The sequence below is a fragment of the Glandiceps talaboti genome, chromosome 6, assembly GCF_964340395.1.
Source record: "Glandiceps talaboti chromosome 6, keGlaTala1.1, whole genome shotgun sequence".
NCBI lineage: Eukaryota > Metazoa > Hemichordata > Enteropneusta > Spengelidae > Glandiceps > Glandiceps talaboti.
The window spans coordinates 17823092-17850591 of record NC_135554.1 but is presented as its reverse complement, the minus strand read 5'-3'; the positions used below and the strand labels follow the sequence as shown (position 1 = coordinate 17850591).

At 34.5% G+C, this 27500-nt stretch overlaps 2 protein-coding genes across 2 annotated transcripts in view; one reads left to right on the top strand and one right to left on the bottom strand.

Moving 5' to 3' along the window:
- The window catches only part of LOC144436292 (transmembrane prolyl 4-hydroxylase-like), a 50144-nt gene extending 25244 nt beyond the window's left edge, over positions 1 to 24900 (top strand). Inside the window, exons 2-11 of the mRNA XM_078125041.1 lie at positions 11594 to 11675; positions 12397 to 12590; positions 14307 to 14368; positions 19210 to 19244; positions 19680 to 19845; positions 20452 to 20509; positions 21090 to 21226; positions 21407 to 21497; positions 21958 to 22084; positions 23086 to 24900. Of these exons, the coding sequence (XP_077981167.1) occupies positions 11594 to 11675; positions 12397 to 12590; positions 14307 to 14368; positions 19210 to 19244; positions 19680 to 19845; positions 20452 to 20509; positions 21090 to 21226; positions 21407 to 21497; positions 21958 to 22084; positions 23086 to 23390 (1257 nt within the window). The 3' untranslated portion in view covers positions 23391 to 24900. The remainder of the gene's footprint in view (positions 1 to 11593; positions 11676 to 12396; positions 12591 to 14306; positions 14369 to 19209; positions 19245 to 19679; positions 19846 to 20451; positions 20510 to 21089; positions 21227 to 21406; positions 21498 to 21957; positions 22085 to 23085) is intronic.
- A 1328-nt stretch (positions 24901 to 26228) lies between these two features.
- Positions 26229 to 27500, bottom strand: part of LOC144436341 (uncharacterized) — an 18941-nt gene continuing 17669 nt past the window's right edge. The window contains exon 8 of the mRNA XM_078125115.1: positions 26229 to 27500. This exon is cut by the window's right edge and continues 562 nt beyond it. The gene's annotated coding sequence lies outside the window, so the exon portion shown is untranslated.

Genomic DNA, 27500 nt, shown 5'->3' with positions numbered 1-27500 from the left:
ATATAATAGCCAAAATGATCCTCTTCTTAGAATAATAACACAGACACAGATAATGCTATATTAAAATTTAATGCGTCTCTGTTTCATACTGGACCATTATAAAAAATGAATTCATTTTTATCATGCCAATAGCGAGCCTTTGTGTCTTTAAAAGCATATATAGTGACGTCTGTACTTTTTAAAGCATGGATTCACGTTTTGATGGACGTTCAATAGTACGACGATAGCATGTAGACGAGTGGTGCACGTTGATTAAAAACCGCAACCGGAGACAGTCGGTCCTCCAAAACATACGATGATAGTTATAAGGTCAGAAGGACAGAAGGTTACCATGGCAGCAAACCTATATGTACATATAAACCATTAAGTGCACTGCATAACGAGCACATACCAAAGTGAACGTTTAGACTTAAGTCAAGGAGAAGTTACTGAATATTTGGTTTTAAGGCTTCAATTTGTACTCACATTAAGTTCATATTTACTGAAATTTATTTAAAAGGCTGTCCTTGTTTTCCATTAATCGATTCCAGTCCTTGTCATATGTATGAATCACTTAGGCGTACAGTTACAAGACAGAAGTCCATCCCCTGCAATCCCCTAGTTTCTGCTTTGAGAAATAGATGATCAGGTAGTCTTCTCCCTAAGGCGACCTTGTTTCCGTCCATGCCTTATCAAATACCAAGAACCTGTGTCGGTAATGTCTGTCAGAGGCTTTCATAAGACCTTTTTGCTATTTCGTCAGGGCTTCTTGACAGATGATAGATTGGGGAGATTAGCAAGTATTGCCCCTAAGCTGTTCGGCTCGGTTTTGTTGATCAAACTTCCGTGGAATATTCAAGTACATTTCGTGCTACTACTTTGGTTGACATTTCACGTAGGCCATCACAAAAATCAAATAGATTACCTTGTTATGGTATCAGAATTCAGAAACATTAGAGAATTATCCGGAATGCTTATCATGAGTGCACTGAAAGAATTATGAAGATAAAAGGTCTTCAGTTGTTTATCATGTTTTCTTTATTCTCATGGGGTTATTCTCTACTGGATAGGTTTTGCTGTATTATATAACCCAAAATGGATGACTTATTGTGCTACATCATTGATGATGATGATGATGATGATGATGATGATGATGATGATGATGATGATGATGATGATGATGATTATGATGATTATGAAGGCAAGGCTTGACGTTACCATTAAACCAATGTCAAGAGTCAAGATACAACATTAACATATAATAAATGGGTGAAGATGCTTTAATCCACACTTAATATGATGCCGTTCTAAATATGATGTACAGAAGTTTGTGGATTATTTACGATGCAAATGGCCACCATTGGTGAAAAAACCATAAAAGATCACACAAAAAAGAGATTGGCATCATCCATGTTCTTGCTGTAATGTGCAATTTGTTAACACATCTTTAGTATTTATTAGTCACTGTAGTAATATTAAATACTTGTGATTTTGACATTGACCTTGGAGGGCAAGGACATGGCAAGTGTGCACATTTGCGGCATAAAGTTCAAACCCTGACTTTATGAATATAGACATTAAATTTAATCACACCTCGTAAGTTATCGATGTTCTAATTATGTAGTATGACAGCTTCCATTTTATGCAACATTATATAATATATATATATAGCGTCATAAACCAAACTAGCTCACTTTGTAATCCAACATAACATGTAACCTTTTTACAAGGTTTGAAAAAATGACCTAAAGTTAACTCAAGGTCAGGGTTCATTTTCTCAACAGGAAGTAACACATGTAGATAAACTATAGTTGTAGACACTAAAATAAGGTCTCTAATTATTATAATTTTCAAAGTTATTGCACAAATTATACCTTGTCACGACGAAAATGGTCGCCATTTGATTAAATTTGATAACATTACAAAACGAAATACCAACCTCGTATATCTCACCTTTGTACCAAGTTTTAAAAAAATTACCAAGGCGCGTCAAGCAATTAATACCTACAGATTGAAAGGCTCGTCATTTTCATAACCCCTTTAGACCGTGTCCCGATAACTTTCTATGTATTACTGTTATACCAAAAGATAACTACGTGTCATTTGTTTTCAATGGGCAGTCCTTTAATTTTACATGAACACCGTCACCCGAAATTATGTGCGATTTTCCTTTACAGTTTTCTCCAATAGCTATATAGAGTTATATGAATTCTTACTCGTGGGTCAGAATATGTGTTGAATGTAGGATTCTTATTCAACTCGCCTAATCCGATATTTGTGAAAGTCGTTTTATATCGTACACAATTTTGCCACTTTTTGGAAACTTCCTACTTGTTAAGCAATGAAATACGACGTTATCTTGATAATCTTACTCGGATGAGTAACACCATATTTAGAGTCTGACAGCCTCTGGTGTAAGATAAAACACAAACAAGGTAATATTAATCAACTTACAAATGTCAAGGTTCAACTGATAACATTGGCAACAGTACTCCACCATTTTGATTTAGTGCAAAAACATGTCACATGTGTACCATACGGAATCTAACGCGGTCAATTTCGAAATGGTTCACTTGAAAGTGCAAAAGCTGAAGAAGATAAAGCTTTCATTAATGGGGCAAGGTACTTTTAATGGAAAACAGTGTATGGCTCAAGAAATCGAGGACGGAGTCAATGTAGAAAGGGTGTGATAAAATGTTTCACACTTTTATATAAGTTGAAGAACTGCCTTGAAAATAGACAATAACAGATTAGCTGTACAGCACTTTAACATTGTGATCAGACAGTTAATTCCATCAACTTAGGTGTCGCTAAAACATTGTTGTAATTTACAGCACAAACAAATCAACGCATTGCTACTGCATCATGTATATTCAGTCCTATAATTGCAAGTACACACTTGAGCGTATTTACCTGATTTTAAATGAGAGAACTGAATCAAATCCATGACTACAATCACTAAATTCAAATCTTACTTTCGTTCAGACTCATTGTTTTGGGCAAATTGCTTTATATTCTTTTACTGGCAATTCTGTTAATTCGTAAGCTGGGATGTAATACTGATTTATCATATGTCGTTCCCGGCAGTGTAGTATCATTTATGTGAAAGAAAAAATGCGAAGCTTAAACCATAAAACCACGGAAAATACATAAATCCAAAATTAGAATAAATGGGCAATAACATAGGAGAAATTAAGTTGCATTGTTTTATATTGTCATATGTTGTAATATTTCAAGACCTACGTAGTCGTATTTGAAAATAAACTCAATTTCACAAAGAAAAACTGATGTAGTCTATATCGGAATACTTTACTACAGAAATACAGTGGTATGCTAAATTGTTTATGGTTTTATGTTTCTATCTATATGCATGGATCAATTATGGTTACACAGAATGTGAGGAGTATGTTCAAAGAAAGCAATAACTCCATATTGGATTCTTATAGTCTACGAGAAACAATATTAAAGATGGCAGATTTGGCAACAACTAAGCTAGTGTTATTACAACGCTATGTTAGATCTAATGTTTCAACAGTTATCTGCCTTGAAATGGTCATGTCAAATCCTGCTATTTGTAAAAAAAAAAAATAGACTGTCGTCACAAGTAAGAGTAGAAGAGAACGTTATCCTTGTTCCAGTACATCAAAGAGACATTTCAGAATATACGAATATAACGAGTTATTTATACGCTGTAAGCCTTTTCGTATGGAAGATTCATCATTGATTAATCCACTCTAAATGTCAGCTCAACGCCGTTTGAAATTTGCTTAATGGATATATCCATCCTCATTCATATTATTAAAAAGGTTACATTTATACTTTCATAAGAAATTTTTCATTCGTTTGCTAATGAGAGAGAGAGAGAGAGAGAGAGAGAGAGAGGGGGAGAGAGAGAGAGAGAGAGAGAGAGAGAGAGAGGGGGGGCAGGCAGACAGACAGATAGACAGAGTGACAGACAGACATACATACAGACAGACAAACAAACAAACAAACAAACAGAGTGAGTGAATGTGAGTGAGTGAGTGAGTGAGAGACAGACAGAGAGATAGACAGATAGAGTGAGACAGACACAGAGGCATATTACACAGATATTCAGCAGAAATTTTAATTGTCTAAATGTAAAGCGACGTGCTTTATTGTCAAGAAATATTTGAGTGTTTGTAAAATAAAATGTACTACATTCATATGGATTATCTTATTTTCGTACAAAGTAATATTAATTCCTTTGGTAAATTATAGTATTGGCCTGCGTCGACATGGTTCATTGATCCAAACTAAAGTAACACCTGCATACACCAATGCTAATAGTTCTATTACAGAAAATCATTTCAAGGCAAATATCACAATATCACGACAGCTTGTTTATTTGGAGCGCGCGCGTGTGCATATATACATATATATATATATATATATATATATATATATATATATATATATATATATATATATATATATATATATATATATATATATATATATATATATATATATAGTGTGCGAACGCGCGCGTGCATGTTTTGTATGACATTTATAGATAATGGTATCCAAGTATACGTGTTACGTTTGCAAAATTAGAGATAGTGATGTAAACCAGAGTGTTTTCTTGTAGAATGTACAGATCCAGGATATAGAAATTATCAAAAATAGAAATGTTCACACAGCTCCGTGCGTCATTTACCGGAGTGTTTCTCACCGTCACAGACAATTGAATTCTGCTTTGAGGCAAGCTTTCATTATTTAGTAGGGATAGGTGTCTCTTACGGGTCACATGGTTTTTCAAGGAAAGACGTCAAGATAATACATTTTAACCCAAACGTGTCATGGCAAGTAAATAACCGAAATGTGTTATTTTTATCACTTTTATTTGATGAATAGTATTTGGTGCAATGGATAAAAAGGAATACATCGTTACGCATGCAAGACAGGCGTCTTGATAATACGTGACAAGGATTTCATGCTACTGTACAGTACAGTAGCTAACTAAATAAGATGATTTTCAGGCGATGAACACTCACTATAAATGAGATTTTCCTGGCAGTAAGATTTTCTGCTTGAGCATGAAATATCTGAAAGAAGAATGTAATTGCCAGATTAATGGCTTACGTTTGTGACGCCATGACAACCGAGGCGTGTATGTCAATATATACCTATGTCTATGTATGTATGTATGTATGTATGTATGTATGTATGTATGTATGTATGTATGTATGTATGTATGTATGTATGTGTGTGTGTGTATGTATGTATGTATGTATGTATGTACGTACGTACGTACGTACGTATGTATGTATGTATGTATGTATGTATGTGCGTGTATCTATCTATCTATCTATCTATCTATCTATCTATCTATCTATCTATCTATCTGTCTGTCTGTCTGTCTGTCTGTCTGTCTGTCTGTCTGTCTGTCTGTCTGTCTGTCTGTCTGTCTGTCTATATATGTATACATGTATGCATATACATGTTTTTAGCATATGTGTATGTACTATCACTGTAACCCATATCACTGTAACCCATGTCCCCATCCAGGGAGGAATTTCATGTTTAAAATACGAAAGACTGCAATAATAACGAAAGTGGTTCTTAAACGACGTTAAAGGCTTGTTTGTGTGAGTTCAAATTGTATTTATATTACTTGCTCAAAAACAGTCTGAAAATGAAACCCGTTTGAAGAACGAATAATCAAAGCAAATGTTCAAAATAGTAATAAAAAATTATTGGAATTTATGACTAACTTCATTACAAGTATGGTTGGTATTAAGTTAATGAGGTAAATTTTATATGATTTATGGTAAGTATTACATTACATTAATGGTTTATATTGATATTTATTGGTGATATATCATAACCCTTGTTATATAGGCTTAGAGATAGTTTATTTCTCATCATTCCTCGTGCCTTTTGTCGATAGATCGATTACTCATATTTTATGTTAGTCCCATGACTAGACCGATTTTTGTAAAATGTCAAAACTAAGCTAAATGATTAACTACATCTATCTCCAAATTATTTACGATAATGACCACGAGTTCTAGAATATATGATAATCTTGTACAGTGATATTGGAAAGTTTCCGTCAAATCCTGAGGTGTCTGTGTCATGTGTTCTTTTTTGTCAAAGGCAGGCAGCTTACAGAACTTGCAATTTTAATATCCATGCATCGAATCCGGATTTATATTTTTGTCGATCAAGCCAAATTTGACGTTTGCACTGAACTAGATAATTTTAATGCGTACCTGGGGTGTAAAACTAATGACTTAGCAAAGTAAAATATTTGTTAGCCACCTAGAGGCTCGTATAATATTAATACTCCTACTTATACTAACTTTAAAACACGAAATACAAGTACATAAGGTCAACGCTGAGTTTCTAAGGCAGATTTTTTCAGGAATTACCCATAATGCAGTGGCACTCTTGCTCAGTTAGGTCCAAGTTATAAACTTCTTTATTTTGTTTTCTAATTTATGGGTTGAATATCCTCACAAAGACATACTACTGTGGAAACCGCACTTTCAGCTTACTAAGTTAGACACAAAATAAAACTATTGTTGTACATACGATAGATTACACTAGTCGGTGACTGACGGTGCTTTTAGTTGTGCGGATGTAATCACTTGGTAACCATACAATATAGTGTAAAATGCTGGACGTCCACAAAAATGTACATTACAAGATCATCAAATGTAAAGCCTTCAGAAACGCCACCCTACTTTGAGTACAATCAACCCTACATCCATTCTGAAATCATAATATCAACAATAGCTTTAGTTTGTGCCTGTCTTAGTTAGCTGACAGATTGCTGTACATATTACTTACCTTGATATTTCACTTTGCCTCGCCGTATAAAATGTACAGCAACTAAATTTCGAATGCTTTGTCTTAAATTCTTGAGTAAGATGCGAACTTTCTAGTACAATCGAGGGGCCGAAGTTCTACTCGTTTGGGACCCTTAGCTATGCAACCTAGCTATGAGCCATTAAAGTGTCTTCTGAGAAGCACATTCACAAGAATCAATACAAGTTGTGATTTAATCAATCCAGGGACTTTAGGATCTGTAAGTATACCTTGGATATCTAGCTCATTTTCTGAACGCTTTTCCTCGATCGAACAAACTTATCGAACGCTAAAGCAATATTGAATCCAACCGTTAACACGTGTACATTATTTACGAGGCTATACATTTCTTGCAATCTGACAGCCTACTGTGACGCGAATTACGTTTTCGATCTACTCTGAGAAAATTCATCTTGACAACAATAGCATTAATTTAAAACCTCCAGACTTACCGCGTACGTTAATAGGAAAGTAAATTACGTTTTAGTTGTAAAGCACAGTACAATAGTGAAACTATACTATCCCACATCTCGTTTCCTGTAACTAGGAGATGTTTCAATACTCAATGTTCTTACATTCTGAGCGAATGGATTTAGTCAACCAGCTTGTCTCAAAATATCTTTAATCAATTTTAGAGAAATGGAGTAAGATTTTGAAACCCAAGGACATGTAAGCTTACAGTTTGTATTGAGCGTTCAACCGTTAATTCAATATTCGTAGTTTCAAATTTAAAAAAAATGAATTTGTAGCGAGTTACGAATTCTCGACATATTAGTAAATCCCAGGTTTGTGTTTTAATTGACAACAAAATCGCAACCATGTCGTTAGATTGTTTCTTGGAAGAATAATTATGGACGTGCAAATAAGTCTTACTTTAATAATGCTAAGAACTTTGCTATCTTGACTGGTAAGGCTACTGTATACTATGATCGACTCATGGGCGTAGCTCAAACTTGACTAAGTTAGGGAGTCTACCTCTACCTCGAACATAATGGCGTCAAATAACACAGGGATCAATTACTGCTGATGGGGCTTGAAACCAAAGATAAATTCTATTTCAAATCTCTTGAATATTTCATGACGAAAGGCTGATACTTCTGCGTTGAGAGGAAAATATAAGAGGCTTTGTGTAGCCGGAGTTCGATTTTTTCTACAAAATAAGCGGCTTTGATAATATGGCACACAGTTAAAGCAGCTTCAGTTTCCCCCGAAGCGTTTTCGGGATAAAGTTCGCAGTAAATGTTCAGTTGAATCACTAATGAGCCCACGTTGCGTATGCTATGAGTTTTGCTACTTGCAATTTAGCAGCATACAACGAATAAGAATCCCAATTTTTCAAAAGGTCATTGATAGTTTCAAGATTTCAAAAGGTTAAAGTGGCCATGTCATGAAACATGGGCACTTATTTAGGATTTTGTAAATTAATAAAACCCCGTTGTTTACCACAAAAGATCAATATTAAACAGCAAAGCCAAATCAGTATTTGTAAATCAATATATAAGCACTGGATTCTAAGTGCATATTAAGGCTATTAGTTATTTGCGTTTTCATGATGCTTTAACCAGTTGACATGTAAATTTTGTATCACCGTAGTGTGTTTATCTGTTTTCTTATTACTGTAAACAATTGTTGTTTGTTGTTTTCTGACTGTGTAATCAGTGTTAATATGAGCAACTACAGTCACCACATTTTTTGTGATATGCAATTCAATGCTTTTGAAATTGAGTGGCTAGACTCGATTAGTTTTTCGAAAACTATTTTCTAGTCTCTCACCCACAACTTGAAATCGTTTTCCTTTTGGATGTTATCATTTATTTCTTTTATGTATGTTTATTTCTTGTAGGGAATAAATTTCAATTTCAATTTCAACTCATTGAATCGCAGTAATTAGAAGTACGTAGACGGCTTGTTAATGTACGTACAGGAAGTGATATGTAAATAAACTGTTGACACATTGTTCTCATTTTTATATAAAAAATGTGTTAAAACATGGATATTTCTGTGTTATTCCACATTGTTGTTAGAGTAGACAAACAAACTTATTTTATTAATTTAAAAAAACAAAAACATTTTTCATCCACATGGTCACTTTAACACGTTCTTTCGTTTTGAATCATCCTTTCATCTTTTGAAATGATGAAGTAACCAAACATAAAGCGATCGACAATTCAAAGAATGTATGTTGTTTATAGTTAATTCAAATATACATACTATTTTAGGAGTATCTTTCTTTGAAGACCTTACCATGTGACAGACCTATACTAGTCTAAGACCTTGTCGTCAAGGTAACCGTGTCAAAACACCGAATGCAATGACTGACGTATTTACTAACTGTTGTAAGGGGAAAGGGGAGGGCTGAGAAAAACGGCTTTTCAAATCAAAAAAAATATTTATTTACACATTACTGCAATATATTTATTTCTTCGTACGTACTTCATTCCGAACTGAGGTCGTGCTTCTAATTAGTTATTTGAATTGACGGAAGATTTGTGTGATACAGTTAGATTGATGATCGACTTTCAAATGAAGTACTATATTCAAGTACTCTTACAGTGCAAAGTGAAATGGATCAAGCTGTAACTGCAACGTTACTTTATTTTATTTTTTAAAATAATTTAACTAGGTTCTCCGTATAAAAGACAAACTCGTAATATGGAACCCCCTGAACTCTATTGAATCACCAGTGAAAGTTTGTGTAGTGGTACACATAATATGGATAACACTGTCAAATCCAATCAAATTGATTGTTGGATCCGCACCCTAAAATCAGTGGCCCCAACGCGATCATGATTTCAACCTGTTGCCGGACTATTTGGAATTATGGATAAAATCGAAATTAATATTCACAACTTACAATTTTCAGAGTATATATTGTTGGTTGTCCGATTGAAAAAATAGTTCTCCATTTACAGCTAGTGCAGCTTTCAAAATGGTGGTGATGACAATATATTATCCAAAATTATTGTTGGGGTTTATTTACCATTTAGATATAAAATCGAATGGGATCCTCTGATGTCAATCTGAGATAAAGCTGCTATGACACAAAACATAACAGAAAAATAAAATTTGGTCAAGGTGATTTTGACTGAAAGCAGTTTATGGTAAATGGTAAAGCGATTATAGTTGTTTTAGTCTGTGGCGACATGCCATCATACTTTCGTAAAGATTGTAAGCAGTGATTATCTTTTTTCACAATCGTGGCCATCATGGCGGGACAAGCTGTCTGCAAGTTTCGACGTGCTGTGCCCACCCTATCGGCCAGCACTTTCTGGTTAGGGATGAACAACACGCCACATCTTACAGTCTACTTGACAAGGAGCTCAGATAGGATTAGAACAAACGAGCTATGCCATCCGTGTTATGTTTCTGTCACATTTTCATTACAGTCTATGAAACTTGTCCCTAACGAAGCTATTCATGTAACGCTGCATGAGGAGGTAACAAAAGGAAGCAAATTGCTTTCAATGAGGCACACTTGAAATGTTGAAGAATTTGTGTGTTTCTTCACGGGGAATAATTGGTGTTCTTTGCGTCACACATCAGACTTAGAGTCTGCGGCTAGCCTTTAAATTTTACCCAAGTAATTTTCAAGCTACCAAATTGAAGTCTAATTGGCCCTGTTATTCATTGTGGTCCTCTGTGTGCTCTCAAGAAGCAGTTGATTGGTTAAGCTAAAGATGGCGACCGAATGTCTTAGCTTGTAGCCAATTCTCAAATGCATTTCAAGTCAGTACTGTTCGTTAACAAGTCTGACACGATTCATTAGATTTACGCCGTGCAACTTATCAATGACAGCAAGACAATTCCAACGCATATGATATGATGCATTATAGTCCCAATTATCAACTGTCAGTTAAACACGTTTCTTTACGTACTGGAACTACTATTCGGAAATTCGAAGTCTCGGAATGTTCTTTCCAATGTATCATAGTCCATTTGAAGTCATGTTAAAGGTATATTGAACCTCAGGTCGCCAGAGAAATCTTTTCTACGTACTGGCCTGCCATTAAACCGTCTGACCGAATATTGATATTTGCATCATAACTTCTGCCTTGTTTTGACATAGAAACATACACACCAGAATCGTTAGCAGCCTACACAGTATCAAAATAAAGCCATCCATTAAGGATTCTGTTCATTTCCGTCAGATTTTCTTTTGAGTCTAGAATACACATCAAAGACACGAGTTTTCAATTATTCTGAATGGCACGAACTAGCTGTTGAAGTGTTCATATTTACCTTTACTCCATTAACATGTGTGTGATAATTAAATTCTTACATGTGCTCTTACCGTAGACTACATATGGCGACCTGTAGTAACCATGATACGAAATAGCGCTCAATATGTAAACAGTCGTCTATGGTAACGGAGTTGAGTAACATGTGTTGTGTACATTAGTACAGGACTTGAAATTTCAAGTATCTTTTCTAGATTTTTTTAGATTTTGTGATATGTTACAGAAGAGGTTTCAACAGTAAAGCTAATGAATACTGTGCATGTGTTTAGTATGTGTACACCCGTAAGAGAAACATTTATTCTCTTTCTTTCTCTCTCTCTCTCTCTCTCTCTCTCTCTCTCTCTCTCTCTCTCTCTCTCTCTCTCTCTCTCTCTCTCTCTCTCTCTCTCTCTCTCTCTCTCTCTCTCTCTCTCTCTCTCTCTCTCTTCCTTTTGTTACCTCCTCACGTTATGATTCCGTACCTATATACAACTGTATAATTGTATACAAAGACGAAATAAATTATAATTTATAAATCATTTCTTCTTTCAAATATTTTACAGGTTGGTCATGTCCACCGACTTGAACTTTCGCCTGGGAAATTTTACGATGTGATTACAAAAAGTGTTCGACCATTATTGTTCGGTGAGTTGTTTTTGGCTCAACTAAACAAAACGCAGAGGAAAAAACCATAACAAAAATATTTTATTGACCGTGGCGACTAACGGCGACTAGTTTTAAGTTACTATAATTGTGTCGAGAGGTGTCATAACATAGGAATATTGGCAAGCCCAGGGTATTTCACCTCTCAGAAAGTTTGAGGGAGAGACTAGAACAATTAACAAGCGAGGTATGCTATGGTGATGGATCAAATGCTGATTACTTTAAGAACTCGATCTACTCGAGATGCAAGATTATACAGTAATAACCTTTAGGTTGACCTTCAGTATTAGTAAGAAAGATATCATTATTTAGAAAAGATGGGAAAAGATGCTTTAGAAATTTGTGATTTTGAAGTGCAGTGCTAGTTAACAGTGTTGCAGAATAGCATTTATTGATATCGTTTCATTGTGTATGAGTAAGAGAAACGAGTTTAACTAATATCAATTTTGCAATAGATGAGGCAGGGCGCAATGATTTTATCGACTGGACATCCATCTTTTAAATCAATACCTGAAAATCAAAGTATCCTTCGGTTTGCTTACGTTCGAAGGCACGTTTGCAAAGCACTAGGATGTATATTTTCCCTCGTCATGCCATGGGCTATATAGGAGTAGCAATTCAAATGCTACACATGGTGCGTTTGAGGACTATAAACATACGATCTCCAAAATGAAACTTTAATATATGGAACGTTATGTTGCAGAAATCCCAAATTTCCTGACTGACGAAGAAAGCGAACATATCATTTCATTAGCGAAAACGAAAGAGTTATTGAATAGTACAACTCTGGAGGACATAGAAGAGTATGACGTAGAAGAGGATGATATTGATATGAGTATGGAAGAACTTTTCAAAGGCCTGGACGAGAATGAGGATGGTTATCTCGACCTTGAAGAGGTAAAGGGTAGTGTTATCATTAGTCTAGTTCCGTTATACGTTACGATTACAATGTACTACGATCATCTCCACCCATTGTAGGTAGAGTTCCGTAGTAAATATTTGTGATGAATTACTGCTGACATGCGCTGTTTACCCTTTGGCCCACCAGGTAGTTCAGATTTAACAGTTTTTCGGTAACTTTAACCATAGACGTGGAGGGTCTTTGCTTTAACTATAGGCGAGTGGAGATGATCGTAGTAATCATGACTCGCACTGCATAGGAACTAGACTATGTTATCATAGTGTCGATGGTATTATTCATGGTACATAATTATATAGTAGTTTTGTTCACCGAGATTTGGAAACCGATGATTGCGAAAGCTCGGTTTTTTATCCAGAACAATGTTTGTTTGACGTACATACAATGCTTAATACCTATATATGGTAGTGTACACATCATTGAATATTAAATGTCGAGAATGTCGAGGTACAAGATGGTCGTACACCTTCAATCACAGCGATCTCCACATATTTCACAAATTTCACGGCGTTTCTCGTAAATTACAGTTTTGTGACGTGCAGAAAATTTAACGTGTTCTGGTCAATGTCATGAGAATGTGCTTTTATGGTTCTTATCGTAAAATGCAAATTCAGTATGCTTTTTAACCTGGTTATGTGTAAAGCTGCAGAAACATGGTTACCAATAGGTGATTCAATACACCTTAGGGTGTACAATATTTAGAAGTAAGTCAAGATATTTATGTATAAAAAAGGAGAGTTTCATAAATTGTCCAGTTGCATCTAGTATATCTGTCATGTCATTTTTCGACAATTCTTAACCAGATTATTTTCCCCAAATTTCTGATTGAAAGCAAAAATAAGTGTGTGTCATGTTGTAGCAACTATCAACTTGAACATCCGCTTGTGTACATTCGATGCATCTCTATATAACTGTAAATTGGAAAAAGATGTTTTATTGATTTGTGAAAAGAATGCGAACGTTGACTCTTTATTGAGCCACTTATTAACCAACAACATTTTCAGATATGCTGTCGTTCCCACCTGTGGAACATGTGCATGTACATTTGTACATGTACATGTACATGTACATGTACATGTGATAGACTGCAGGGAAAACTGTTCAAAGTAAATTGATTACCCCAGCCAATATTTGATGCTAAGTGCTTTCAAATGAATGCTTCCTGACAGTAAGTGGATACACCGATCTACAGGAGTGTACATGTTCTTATGGATTGGTTGAAATTTGTAGCTAAAACGTGCCGACCTCTGACAGGCTTTGTTAAGCACAATGCCAAATAAAACCCTTAAAGCCACCCATTTTAAAAAACAACAACATTTGTCGTACACAGACAGAGTACCATAACACCCTAATATTTGTATCCTGAGGTTTTTACTTGGATATTCATTCTTTTGAAGTTTCTGAGTCAGAGTAAGCGTACATGATGGCATTAAAATGTTGCTTTTACTTAAAGTGCATCTGTGGTCATGCACAGGCATAGATTGTCGGCAGCAAAATCTCCTACAATCGTGTTTCATATTCGTCCCGAAATATATTTAGTACGTTAGTGCCATATTGCTAAATGTGTCCACATTTGCAAAGCAACGTAACAATTGCAAAGTAACGTTAAAAATATTATGTACTAAAATATGATTAATCCTTTTTATTAAATTCTGTGATCGATTCTTTTTAACTATGTAACCTTTATTTTTCAGCTTGTTAACAGTCTAGAAGTAGCCCATGGTGGATTCTTTGCACCCAGTGACATCAAAGAAATGTAAGTCAAATACTAATTTATAATTGATATAATAACCATTGTTAACGCAACTTAAGTTGTATTATTACTCAACCTGTGCTAATGGTACATTGTCTTTTTCTAAAGACAATCAAATTGAAATCAAAGCAAGTGACGTTGTACCTTTTCGGGACTTCAAAAAAAGAGTGACAGGAATTGGTGGTAAAGAACTTCGGAAATTACTTTTAATGAGAGACTAATGACTCGATGTGCAACTACTTAAGATTAAAAGAAAAAAGACACTAAAGGTTTCAATGTATAGTTTGAATATATATATATATATATATATATATATATATATATATATATATATATATATGTGTATATATATATATATATATATATATATATATATATATATATATATATATATATATATATATATATATATAAATATATATATACATATAACTCGGTGAGTATCAATCTGCTAAGATAGTGCTCCATACCGCAGTGGCAGAGCGTAATAGTTAAATAGTTAAACTATATATATATATATATATATATATATATATATATATATATATATATATATATATATATATATATATATATATATATATATATATATATATATATATATATATATATATATATATATATATGAAGATTCCAAATTGTGGTTGAAAGACTTCAGGTCTAATTTTATTTTTATTTTTAAGTGGCAGTTGGAGTTATTTTTTTTTACATTGAAAATTCTAAGTTGTGATAATCAAATTATTACATTCATGGATAAACTTTATTGCACTTTGATATTGTAAAAGTTACATTATTACACCTTTAGTTGGCTACCGTTACATTGATGGTCATTAGTAACATAACTGTAATTGTCATAATATTACATATAGGGTTAATACGGTATTATGTACGTGTCTCCCAACATCTGTAGATTTTTGCTCTTGCAGTTCAATACTCGGAGGTTTTTCTTCGGATCGCCTATGTTCATCATGTGTCTGAAAACGAAGTATCTTTATTTAAATTGATATGACAGACAAGGGAGACGGATACGGCTTCATCTGATAGTCAAATTTACAAATGATATTAAATCATCAAAGGAAATTACGAGATGTAATTACTGTTAGGTTCGTATATAAACAGCTAATAAGAAATCAACTCGCCATTATCACAAGTAAATATCAGAGATACGATACTCGGTGATTATCGCATGTTTTACTAATGTGTCAACATCCGAAGTAATCTCTATAATGTTAAATACAGAACCGTTTATTCAGGTAGGGTATCAGGAGGGACTTTCTAGGGCAACAAGAGGCAGTTTAAGATCACCGAACTAATAGTAAAGTTGATTAGTTTCTTGTTCAGTATGACCCGTGACAACACTGTCAAATGCGTACATATTCTCTTGTTTCATTAAGGGGCATAGTTAAAATACACTTGGAACAAGTAAACCTGAAACAACGTCATCTGCATTGATGAAAATCTTACTTTGAAATATCGCTACATTTTATCGTCTAACTCGACACAACACTTACCAAATTTGCTACATTTGCTTTGGCGTTGCTTGAGTTCGCACCAGTATCGTAGAATATCGTTGCTAAATCATATTACATGGTAAGCTCAGTCTGTGATAATGCATACATTAATTAATTGCGACATTACAGGCAACCCATATCAGATCAATAATAACTAATCATTGTAACTATCTGCTGAGGTAATGGTATCACACGCAAAAGAAAATATAGAAATGGTACTAAGATCATTTTTCTAGCCAGACAATGAAATAGAACGATAATCTTTATTTTCGGGTCAGACGATGAAATGTGGTGATGTTATAGTAAGATTTTTGTCTAGCCAGATGATAAAATGTAGCAATGTTACTGAGATTTTTGTCTAGCCAGATGATAAAATGTAGCAATATTACTGAGATTTTTGTCTATCCAAATGATAAAATGTAGCAATATTACTGAGGTTTTTGTCTAGCTAGATGATACAATGTAGCAATGTTAATGAGATTTTTTTCTAGCCAGATGATAAAATGTAGCAATATTACTGAGATTTTTGTCTAGCCAGATGATAAAATGTAGCAATGTCACTGAGATTTTTGTCTATCCAAATGATAAAATGTAGCAATACTACTGAGGTTTTTGTCGAGCTAGATGATAAAATGTAGCAATGTTGATAAAATTTTAGCTAAGCCAGACGATGAAATGTAGCAATGTTAGTAAGATTTTTGTCTAGCAATATATATTTTTTATTGCAATATTTGTGATATATTTTTCGAATCAGTCGATATTCCGTTTACAGTTCAGTTTGAATTATAACATAGACGTATAAATGTAACAAAAAACATGTGTTTACATTTTGGTATACTTATGATGCAGCACCAAGCGAAATATTTTGCAAATGCCCATCCCTACTAAAACTTGCTTTTTGAATATACCTTTTAGAAATTGACTATCACTGACAAGACAAAGCAAATGATATATTAGTATAACAAAGAGAATCATGCCATAATTTGGAAACATGTGTACAATGCAAAACAAAAAAAAGAAAACGTCCCTGATAAAAATGAAAAACCACCAGAAAAAATATTTTTTTTAAATCGTGTCCAAGTAATGCCCCAGTCTCTGTCAAAGTGTTACATCGTATGTCGTTCTTTTCGTGCGTGTTTTTCAGCCTTTAAAAGGACATACAAACAAAATCTTCTGCTGACTCCATGCATGTATGGCACTATTCTCGCTAGACTTCAGTATTAAGGATTACTATATTATGATATCAGCGGTACCATGTTTCTCAACGAATTAAACTTATAACTTCAACTCTGACATTTCAATTGAGATTTATTCCGTTAGATTTTACGAGGCTTTAGTCAAACCAGGATAAAGATTTAGTTAAAGCTGTATAGTGCTGGACGTGATAACGTGTAGCATAATGAAACAAATTCAATGTAACAAGACTAGACATAAACTTATATACATATATAGGAAAAGATGAAAGCGATACGTGATCAACTAAATAATACGAATCCTCATAATATATTAATGTCTCAACGGACTTCTTGTAATCCCAGTTGAATAAAGCTTATGTTGAAGTCAGTAGTTCACCCTTGTAGTACAACGTATTTGATTCCAGTTTTTTTTTTGCAAATCACGATCACAAATTACTTGACTCACTATATAAATCATCAGTGCAATTTTCCACAAATGTCTCCCAAAAGTCGTTCGACATTTTGTTTGACCTGCGTTAAGTACAGTTAAATAGAACATGGTACATTACTTTGTGTATGTGAGGTTCATCGTATGCTGTATGTGTTAAACTGCCCATGGAAATTGGCAGAGGAAAACAAGCTGAAATTAGAAACATACATACTGTACTGTACTGTACTGTACTGTACTGTACTGTACTGTACTGTACTGTACTGTACTGTACTGTTCTGTTCTGTTCTGTACTGTACTGTACTATACATACATACATACATACATACATACATACATACATACATATTACATACATACATACATACATACATACATACTTACATACATACATACATACATACATACATACATACATACATACATACATACATGACATACATACATACATACATACATACATACATGCATGCATGCATGCATGCATGCATGCATGCATGCATACATACATACATACATACATACATACATACATACATACATACATACATAGGCCTATGCGCATGTGCACGAGAAGTGAACAAGCAGTACATTGCCCTTTAAAACTCCATATTTATAAGTTTTCCTACAGCCATGGACAAGCCTATCAAATCGGATAGTTCTTTGTGTGTGCATGTGGATAACCCAATGATCTTTTTGTAATAAAGCTGGGAGGCCATGATTCACTATTTAAATTGCGCCTAAACTAACCATTGCTATATCCGTAATCCGTATTAACACTTTTGTATGGGATGTTAGTTTCAAGGCATACGGTTAAGTCTACAGCAGATTTTTCATGTGAAGATGGGGATTACATAAAACTGCGTAGGAAATACGTCATAATTTGTGTAAGTTGAACAGGGGGCAGAAGACGGGATTTATGAAACACAAGAGAGTCTAGACCTAGATTAATGTAGGGTATTTGCATTACTAATAGCTTGTCACATTGTCCATCGTTTACTCGTGACTAGAAAGTGATGGCAATGTTTGTAATTCTTACTGATATGGTAGAGGCAATTAACTATATATTTATACCCACGTCACACAATTAAACTCTGTACAGGTTCATTGATTTCTGCACAGACATCGAGGCAAGAGTAATCTGCTTGTTATTGTTAGTTCAAGTTTATCAGTGATGATTAATTTGTTGTGACGTCACATTAATATAAATATTGTTTTTTTATTAAAAAAAGGTTGGGGGGATTTCTTATATTTATGTAAATTTAGTTCGGCCTCTATAATTGGCAGTATATTTTCAATCAGTATCATGTTTGAGTTGTGTTTCATAAATAGGCTTATATATTCAGTCTGGTAACTATTCAAAATGACAGTAGCAATTCAGCCAAAAACATTTACCACTCCCGTCCGTTCGTTTTCTTGTATTTTGCAGACCGTGATCATAGTTTGCTATTTTTGATATTGAAATAAAATCGTGATATAACGAATGCGTGTTAAACCGTCTCAGTAATGTGGTTCAGACCTAATTTAGTCATACTGTCTCAAGATTTAAGAATGTCAATAGCTCCCTCCATCTTCACCCTCAACCCCCCCCCCCCCCCACTCAGTTATCCTGCCCTATGCAAAAAAGACAAGGTTCCTTCAGAAAAGAATAAGCAATACAACCCCAGTATTATTCACAGTCTGATTCATTCTCTACTATTATTATTGCAGGTATCAAGATTTGGAAATAGACCCAGATGGCGACAGTAAGTTACATGCCCACCGCATTTAAACCTGTTCAGTGTCTCAACTGTAATACATGCTTGTTTTTAGTCTCTCTGCTTTGGCAATTGAAGGAGGCAGAGTCGTGTACAGTAAAAAAGTGCAATCGCCGTAACAATTGTAATGGCATGTATTTTATGAGTCTCGTTAATTGATTTCTACTCTCCAGGGGCCAATTATTACATTGAAAAACGTTAGTCGACACTTGCTCTTTCCACTTAGGGACCGTTTTCTGCGCAGTCAATTTTAGTAACGAGTTTAACTGATTTTTTCGGTAGTTCGTTAATATGCTTTTCGCAATGTTATCAGTAATTATCCAAATCTGAGTTCGTCACCCTACTAATACACAAGAGGGTGTGTGTGACGTCGACCGGTCAAAAACGAATATTGACGATAGATGGCGCTGTTTTTGTTTACAGATTTGTTGAATGTTAAAGAATTCATTGCTGTGAATGAGACTATGATCCGGATGTGGATGGACAACAAGACAGAGAGTAGTGGAGCAAATAAAATTCGTCATAGCAAACAAACATGGCTTCAACAAAAGGCATCGAATAATCCAGTGTTAACGGCATTAAGAGAAAGGTACTTAAATAGATACATATTTGTAAATCTAAATCATAACAATGATAATAATGGTGGCGACGACGACGATGATAATGATGATGGTGATGGCAGTGGTGGGATGGTGGTGGTGGTGGTGGTGGTGGTGGTGGTGGTGGTGATGACGGTATTTAGATATTGTTTGTAAGTTACAATGCAAAGCTTGACAACGTACTCTGTCCCCACAGATGATTGTACCTGTAGTATTGTTCTATATTTTTATTCGGAACATTTCATCAATGGCACTATTTAGTATCCTATACTGTCACTTGTAATTATATATTGTTTAATTGTAGTAGGGTTTGAACATGAGTAAATGTTCCTATAAAGTTTATGATGATGATGATGATGATGATGATGATGATGATGATGATGATGATGATGATGGTGGTGATGATGGTGGTGATGATGATGATGATGATGATGATGATGATGATGATGATGATGATGATGATGATGATGATGATAGTGGTGGTGGTGGTGGTGGTGGTGGTGATCAGACTAAGATCTTCTCAAGTTTAGATATAACATTTAATGTAAACATTAGAGAGAGTTCATCTATGACCAGTGGTGCTATTTTCCTTCCAGAGTTATCAAGCTGACAAGACTTCCTCGGAATGTTATAGAAAATAGTGAACAGTTGCAGGTATGTCTATCCCACACCATTTTCGTTCGCATGAATCGGGCCATATATTTCATGTGTAGCCCTTTGAAATTGATCTTCCCAAACCTACACACCTGATAGTTTGTGCTGGCGGCCATTTCACCATTTGGACATCCGGGATACATCCGGGATACATATCAGTGCAGTGACGTGCATGCAGGCACACATGGCCATGGGCGATGCATGTATTGCATACCGTCCTCTAATTACATCTTGACAACTAGGTAGTTATCGATATAATTTGACCTTTATCGAAGAACGAGTCGATTTGACGATAAGGTTATCAATTTTGACATGATTAATGACAAGGAAATCAGCCTTGGATTATAAGTTACAGTTATCAAAAACAGTCACGATGATTGACACATGCACCCGGATGTTGACTCCATTCACCCTTGGCTTTGCACAGGTTGTGATAGACAGTTTGCAGTTCATAAATATAACAACTGACACATTGTCTCGAAATTAAACACTTGTTAATGTTATCGAGGGGTGCCTATTAAGGAGGGACAGTGAGAACAAACACGCAAATAAGAATTTACTCAACGTTTTCTATCACCAGGTCGTGTACTACGATAAAGGTGGCCATTATCATGCCCACTACGATTCCGAAGATGTTCTCTTAGGTCCGAATGCCACTTGTGGTCAGATGGGCTTCAAATTCAACTACCATGAAAACATGACATACAGATTATGCAGGTAATACATCGCAGATTTTTCATCAACTATACTAGTCTCTGCTATTCCCTTTAGAATGTTGATTAATGCTGTTTCTATTTTCATGTGTCTGACCTTTGACACGGCTTGCCCTACACGTCATTTTCACTTTCACTAGAGCTTGTTATTTTGATAAGCCATATTCTGTTCTTATGTTGGCAGATACATGACAATTCTGTATTATTTGAATGATGTTGTTGAGGGTGGTGAGACAGCTTTTCCAGTAGCGGATAATGATACTTTTACAGCCGAGGTCAGTTTTATTTTATTTTCCATTTTGTAGTTTTTGTAATAGATTTGGGTTAATTTGTGGTGAAACCAGAATACATGAATTGTACACGTACTTTCATCGACAATTGTTTAGAGCATGCTGGGTTCCCACTTCAACAAAGTTAAATCGTGTGTTTGTTCAAATTGCTGCCTTATCATGTTTTTTTTTAAAACAAAAAGTACAACAAACCAAAAAAATATATATGTAATTCTATCAAGCGATGACAGACAGAGTTAGACAGACAGACAGACAGACAGACAGACAGACAGACACAGACAGACAGACAGACAGACAGACAGTCAGTCAGTCAGTCAGTCAGTCAGTCAGTCAGTCAGTCAGACAGACAGACAGACAGACGAATTACTGATAACACCACTTTTGCAGATTGAAGTTATTGTAGTCAACTGAACCACCAGCTAATTTGTTGTTCTTTTATCAACAGACACTGCGTGCTGCTGGTAGTAAATTATATGACCTGAGTTCTCACTGTTTTGACTCCAACGTAGTCGTCAAACCTGAGAAGGGCAAAGCTGTTTTATGGTACAACCATTATGTTGATGAAAAAACAGGTAAAACTGAATATAGCAGTAGCTCATCAATATACAAGGAGGGATTTTTACATATACAAACGTATAGTTTATAATATCAACGCCTTTCCTGAATCAAAGAGGGCGCTGTCAACTACGACCACTGAGCGTGTACACAACAGTATGATTTGGATGACATTATAAGTTAAATATTAAAGGTTAAAAACGAGTGGAGTGAAGTGAAACTGATGAGGACTGCTCGTTCCCTGTTTGGAATTGTATGTGGCTTTAAAACGTGTTAACAGGGCAAAAGCTAGACAATGATATGTTCACAACATATAAACAAAGTGACTGTTTTGTTGATATAATTCAACTTGATATCCCACATATAAAAACTCATTCATCTGGCCATTGGAATACTTACCGGCTAATATCCTACCTATAATCTTAACATAGAATGCGCCTCCGAAATAAACTGTTTAAATTTTTGCTGTTACTTTGTTCAAGAAAAGTAATCTCAGTTAAAACCAATAAAAAGAATCTGGGGGTCACCATACAAATTTCTGGAATAAAGGTGAAAATGATATCCCAAATTTAGTGATTTTAGAAACCAATATGGCCGCCAAATACTGTGTAAACTCTATGGGATATAAAAGATATATAGACGATTTCAAATGAAACCATTCTGGTTTATCATTTCATAAAAGAAAAACAGATACAAGATTTCATTGACAAAGTGTGGAGAGAATTGAATAACTTTGATGACCCCAAGGTGCATTCTACTTTAACACCAATTATCAAACTTTCCGAATGGAAATATTTGTAATTTTTGAGTCATAATCAGTGTTATATATACCAAGGCTGTACAAATGGATAAGTAGTTTAGTTCTCTTATACAAATTCATCTGTTATGTAGTCATACTCAGATAGGCAATAATAACTAATAATTTTTTTTACAAGTGACATTTTGTACTTCTTAAAGAAATAGAATAAAGAAAAGGTTATGCAAAATGAAATTACTGTCTGTTTGTTTCCGTTGTTAGGTTGGATGGGTGAAATGGACAACTATACACTACATGGTGGATGTGACGTACACGCAGGATCTAAATGGATTGCTAACAATTGGATAAATGTTGCTGATTCTCCAGATGACCAAGCAGCCTTTGACACCTATATGAGCACAATCATTCGATCAGAGAAACAGGCAAGTGAAGATGAGGCAGAGACGAGCGAAACGAAAGATGTACATGACAGCAAGCCAGAGGAAGGGGTACCGGCATGGCTACAGCATAAAATTGAAGGAACTTTCCAGGATACAGAGATAATGTCTGATAAAGAAGAACTGTGAATCCATGAGTTTTTAACAATATTCCATTTTTTATTGAAGATATTCTGATCTTGCATTCTTCAGATGAGGAAACTTTGTGAGAAAGTCCATTATAAAAGGCTAACCAAATCGACAAGGCAAGCAATGAGAACACGAATTATCAAAATGATATTTATATTAAATATAATTGCCAAATGATTAAATACAAGCACTTTAAATGCAAATAATTTCGTTAGAGCCTTTTTAGAATTAAACTTTAGAATCAACTGAAAGTTTCAACATATCATATCAATGTATCCGTGCATGCATGTTGCCTATGTATTGCCTTTCAATGTGATTTACGATAACTCATATCAAGGGGTGAAATATTGTCACAAAACTAAGACTTGAGTAAAACTTCAGTTACTGTACTGTATGGAAGAAATAAAGAAGAGGCAAGTACTATTTTTTTCATCTTGGAGTTTTAGGGGGATATTAAGTTAGCTTAAAGAGGTACAGTCTGTAACTGAAGATCTCTTTGGAGATGCAGTTAGAGCACAATATGCAAATACCACAGACAAGTATTGTTTCTTACTTGACTGTGCAAATACACAATAAATTGACACTGACTTGCTTGTAAACAAATAAGTGTACTTAGCGCACCTATTTATTTATGAATAAGTGATTGTCAACACAGCATGGTAGAGGGCGTTGTATATACACCAAGAAGATTGGTTAAGGACACTGAAAGTGTTTACTGAATTTTGTGTCTTGGTAACCAAAAAATATTGTCGTTATGTTATTTATGTCACATCATATCTGAATTTTTGTAATGAGAGTACTACCAGCACGTTGGTATAGTAGTTTTAATTACATAAGGACATATCATAATCAATGTGAAACTGAGGTAACCAAAAAGTGTAAAGTTATAGAGCGCACCTCTTTAAAAAACCGAGTTTCAAGATAACTTGAGTGAGGGCTAACCTTCATGATGGACTCTTTATTTCGAAGCCAAGTAATTTTTGCACTCAGTTATTTAACTTCATATTGTGAATTTATTATACATCCGAAGGATGTGAATTGCTATAGTATGCTTTAAGCATGTTTTATGTATAAAGAGTTCATTTTATGTTCGTTTAAAAAGATACTGTGCAATTTTGATTCGGGTTGATTCAAAAGTATATATTCTAGTTTTACTACATGATTTGTGGTGTAGTGGGATGAATATGTGAGAAATAAATAGTGAAGCGTTATCAAATATACCAGTATAAAATTACTAGTTTGAATAAGTGGTAAACTACCAGTCTGTGAAACTCTTATGTATATAGTTCTTGGTTCTATGGGTGGGTGTTTACAATCGAAAACTCATGACACTTCAAGATAATCCATGTCATGCTACTGCAAGACTCTTTTATCCTATATTTGGGTTTATCTTCATCACAGGGTTCTTTATATGTTTAGTCAAGAAAATATAGCTTTTGGAAGCTTAAGCTGAACTCATGAGATGTAAAGAAGAATTTGCTAGAGTGCCTTTTCACGAATAAAACTTAAAATGTGTGTTATGATGATGATGGTGGTGGTGGTTTGATTTTGTATACATGTGCACCTGTTACTCACAAGGCCACTGTGTTACTCATATACCATTCCTTGACGTTGGTGGCGTCATTCGTCGGTTCCATGGTTAAACCCAGTGTTATTGCATTCATCAGAAAACTGCAAGTACAAGAGAATTGTCAAAATTGTTGCTATTTGTTTTTATACATTCAATTATTATTCATATAGTATGAATCCAGAATATGTAATAATTTGTTCTTGAGGTACCCAAGAGATCGACTCTCACTAGTGTATTGAATAATCGATCTTGTGTTTCTCACCAAATCTTAAGCTCAATCTCTGTTCGTCCAATTGATTGTTCTCCACTCAAAAGGAGTGATGTTTCGACGAGATGAATGGCTATTTGACTATCATTATTATTTACTATTTAACTCTAAATTTCAAGATTAATTTTAATCATGATTTTGGAAACTTTATTCAATACTAGTGAGAGTATGATCTCTTGGGTACCTCAAGAACAAATTATTACAGTCCCGGGCAATTGAATTCTACTTTGAGGCAAATCTTTAATTATTTAGTAGGGATATGTGTCTCGTACGAGTCACATAGTAGACGTCAAGATAACACATTCTAACCCAGACGTACCATGACAAGTAAATACCCGAAATGTGTTATTATTATCACTTTTATTTGGTGAACAATAACAACTATAAAAGTAACTAAGCGGTTTATCTGAAATTGACTGGGTAAATGTTTTACTGGGTTCAGAACCATATGTACTTAGTACAAAAAAATATTCCAGACGAAGGAAACCGTGTATTTGGTTGGCAAATTACAAAGCATTCTTAGTAATAAGGTTGGTCCAAAAGTATATATCCTAGTGTTACTATATTATTTGTAGTGTAGTGGGATGAATATGTGAGAAATAAATAGTGAAGCGTCATCAAATATACCAGTCTGAAATTATAATTTTGATGAATCGAAGTGGTAGACTACCAGCCTGTGAAACTTTTATGCATATAGTTATTGGTTGTATGGGTGGGTGTTTACATTCGAAAACTCATGACACTTGTACTATGGGTTAAAATATGTTATCTTGACGTCTACTATGTGACTCGTAAGAGACACCTATCCCTACTAAATAATGAAAGATTTGCCTCAAAGTAGAATTCAATTGTCTGTGACGCACGCACGAATACACTCATTCATGCAAACACACGCATGCACACATGATAATATGGCGACTTTTGAAGTTGTGATATTCATCCGATACGCACAGACACATTGTAAACAGACTCTAGTAAATATGTGTTTTTCAGATGTTTATTTGCAAGCCAATAAAATAAACATACCACAATTTTAAATAAGCGTCGACCACAATAATTGAGTACTTATCATTTGATAGTTTTCATAGATGACCACGTCGAAACTCTACCAGATATCTTATATTTGAATTGTGCATTGAATTGGCAAATGAGTAAGATTGTGTCTATATTGCCTGATACCATTTCACGTCACATTTACCGCCAATTTGACAACATATACTTGCATGTTTGCTATATCTCATCAAGCTTACTATAGACTTGACTCATAAACATACTTATTGACTAATTAATGCTAGTACTTTAGATAAAAGTTATCACATTTTACAAATACGCTATTAAAAATTGATCGATTGTTTTCCTCTAAAGTGCTCGGTATAACATTCTCTAGACATCAAATTCGATACACAGCACTGTGCACAGATGTGTCGGCACGCAACACTACCACTCGGTTCACAACCCATCTGTGTCTGTATCCAAAAGGTAACATTCGATTTTAATTTGTATATTCGGATTACTATGTCAAATTAAGGTTGGTCTTGCAAAAACTTGAAAAAACATGTTCAGAACGTTAGTATAATTCAAAAAGGGTGAAGATGGCTGCCAAAATTATTCGAGGACGTGAATCATTTCTTAATTGTATAGGTAATGGTATGTGTTCCTTCCTTTCATGTACCTGTCGAATACATGCACTCTATTTGGTAGACTTTGTCATCTGGCGTACTCGAACCTCATCAAAGTACTCGTCGAACCATCAAGAAAGTAAGAATGTGTGTACCAAATAAACAAACAAACAAACAATCAAGTATTAAAATAAATAGGAAAAAAATGATCATTTAGCTTAGACGTGATTGTCTAAGTCCTTAGATAAGAAAAATACATAGTATAGTTATTTGTAATAAAATGAAAGTTTTTTAAAACAAATATTACTTAGTATGAACAGGAGTACAAATATTCTAGGAAATACTGGCACGATGATAATTGATCCCATTAATAGTCACTGATTTTGTTTGCAATCCTATCCCCTAATATCCACCTTTTGAAAAGCTCCTCTACGCTTTTTCTTATTATCATTTTGAAACAATATTAAGCTAAGTTTCCAATATCTAGTTAAAATATTTCCTGTGATAAATCTCTACAAATATTCACCAATTCTGATTTTGATAATTGTACATATTACAACATTTTTTTAAAATTATCCAAAAAGTTGCTATTAAACATTAATCTATGTATGAACTTCACACGACAAAGACGATGTGTATTTTTTTGGCCACGA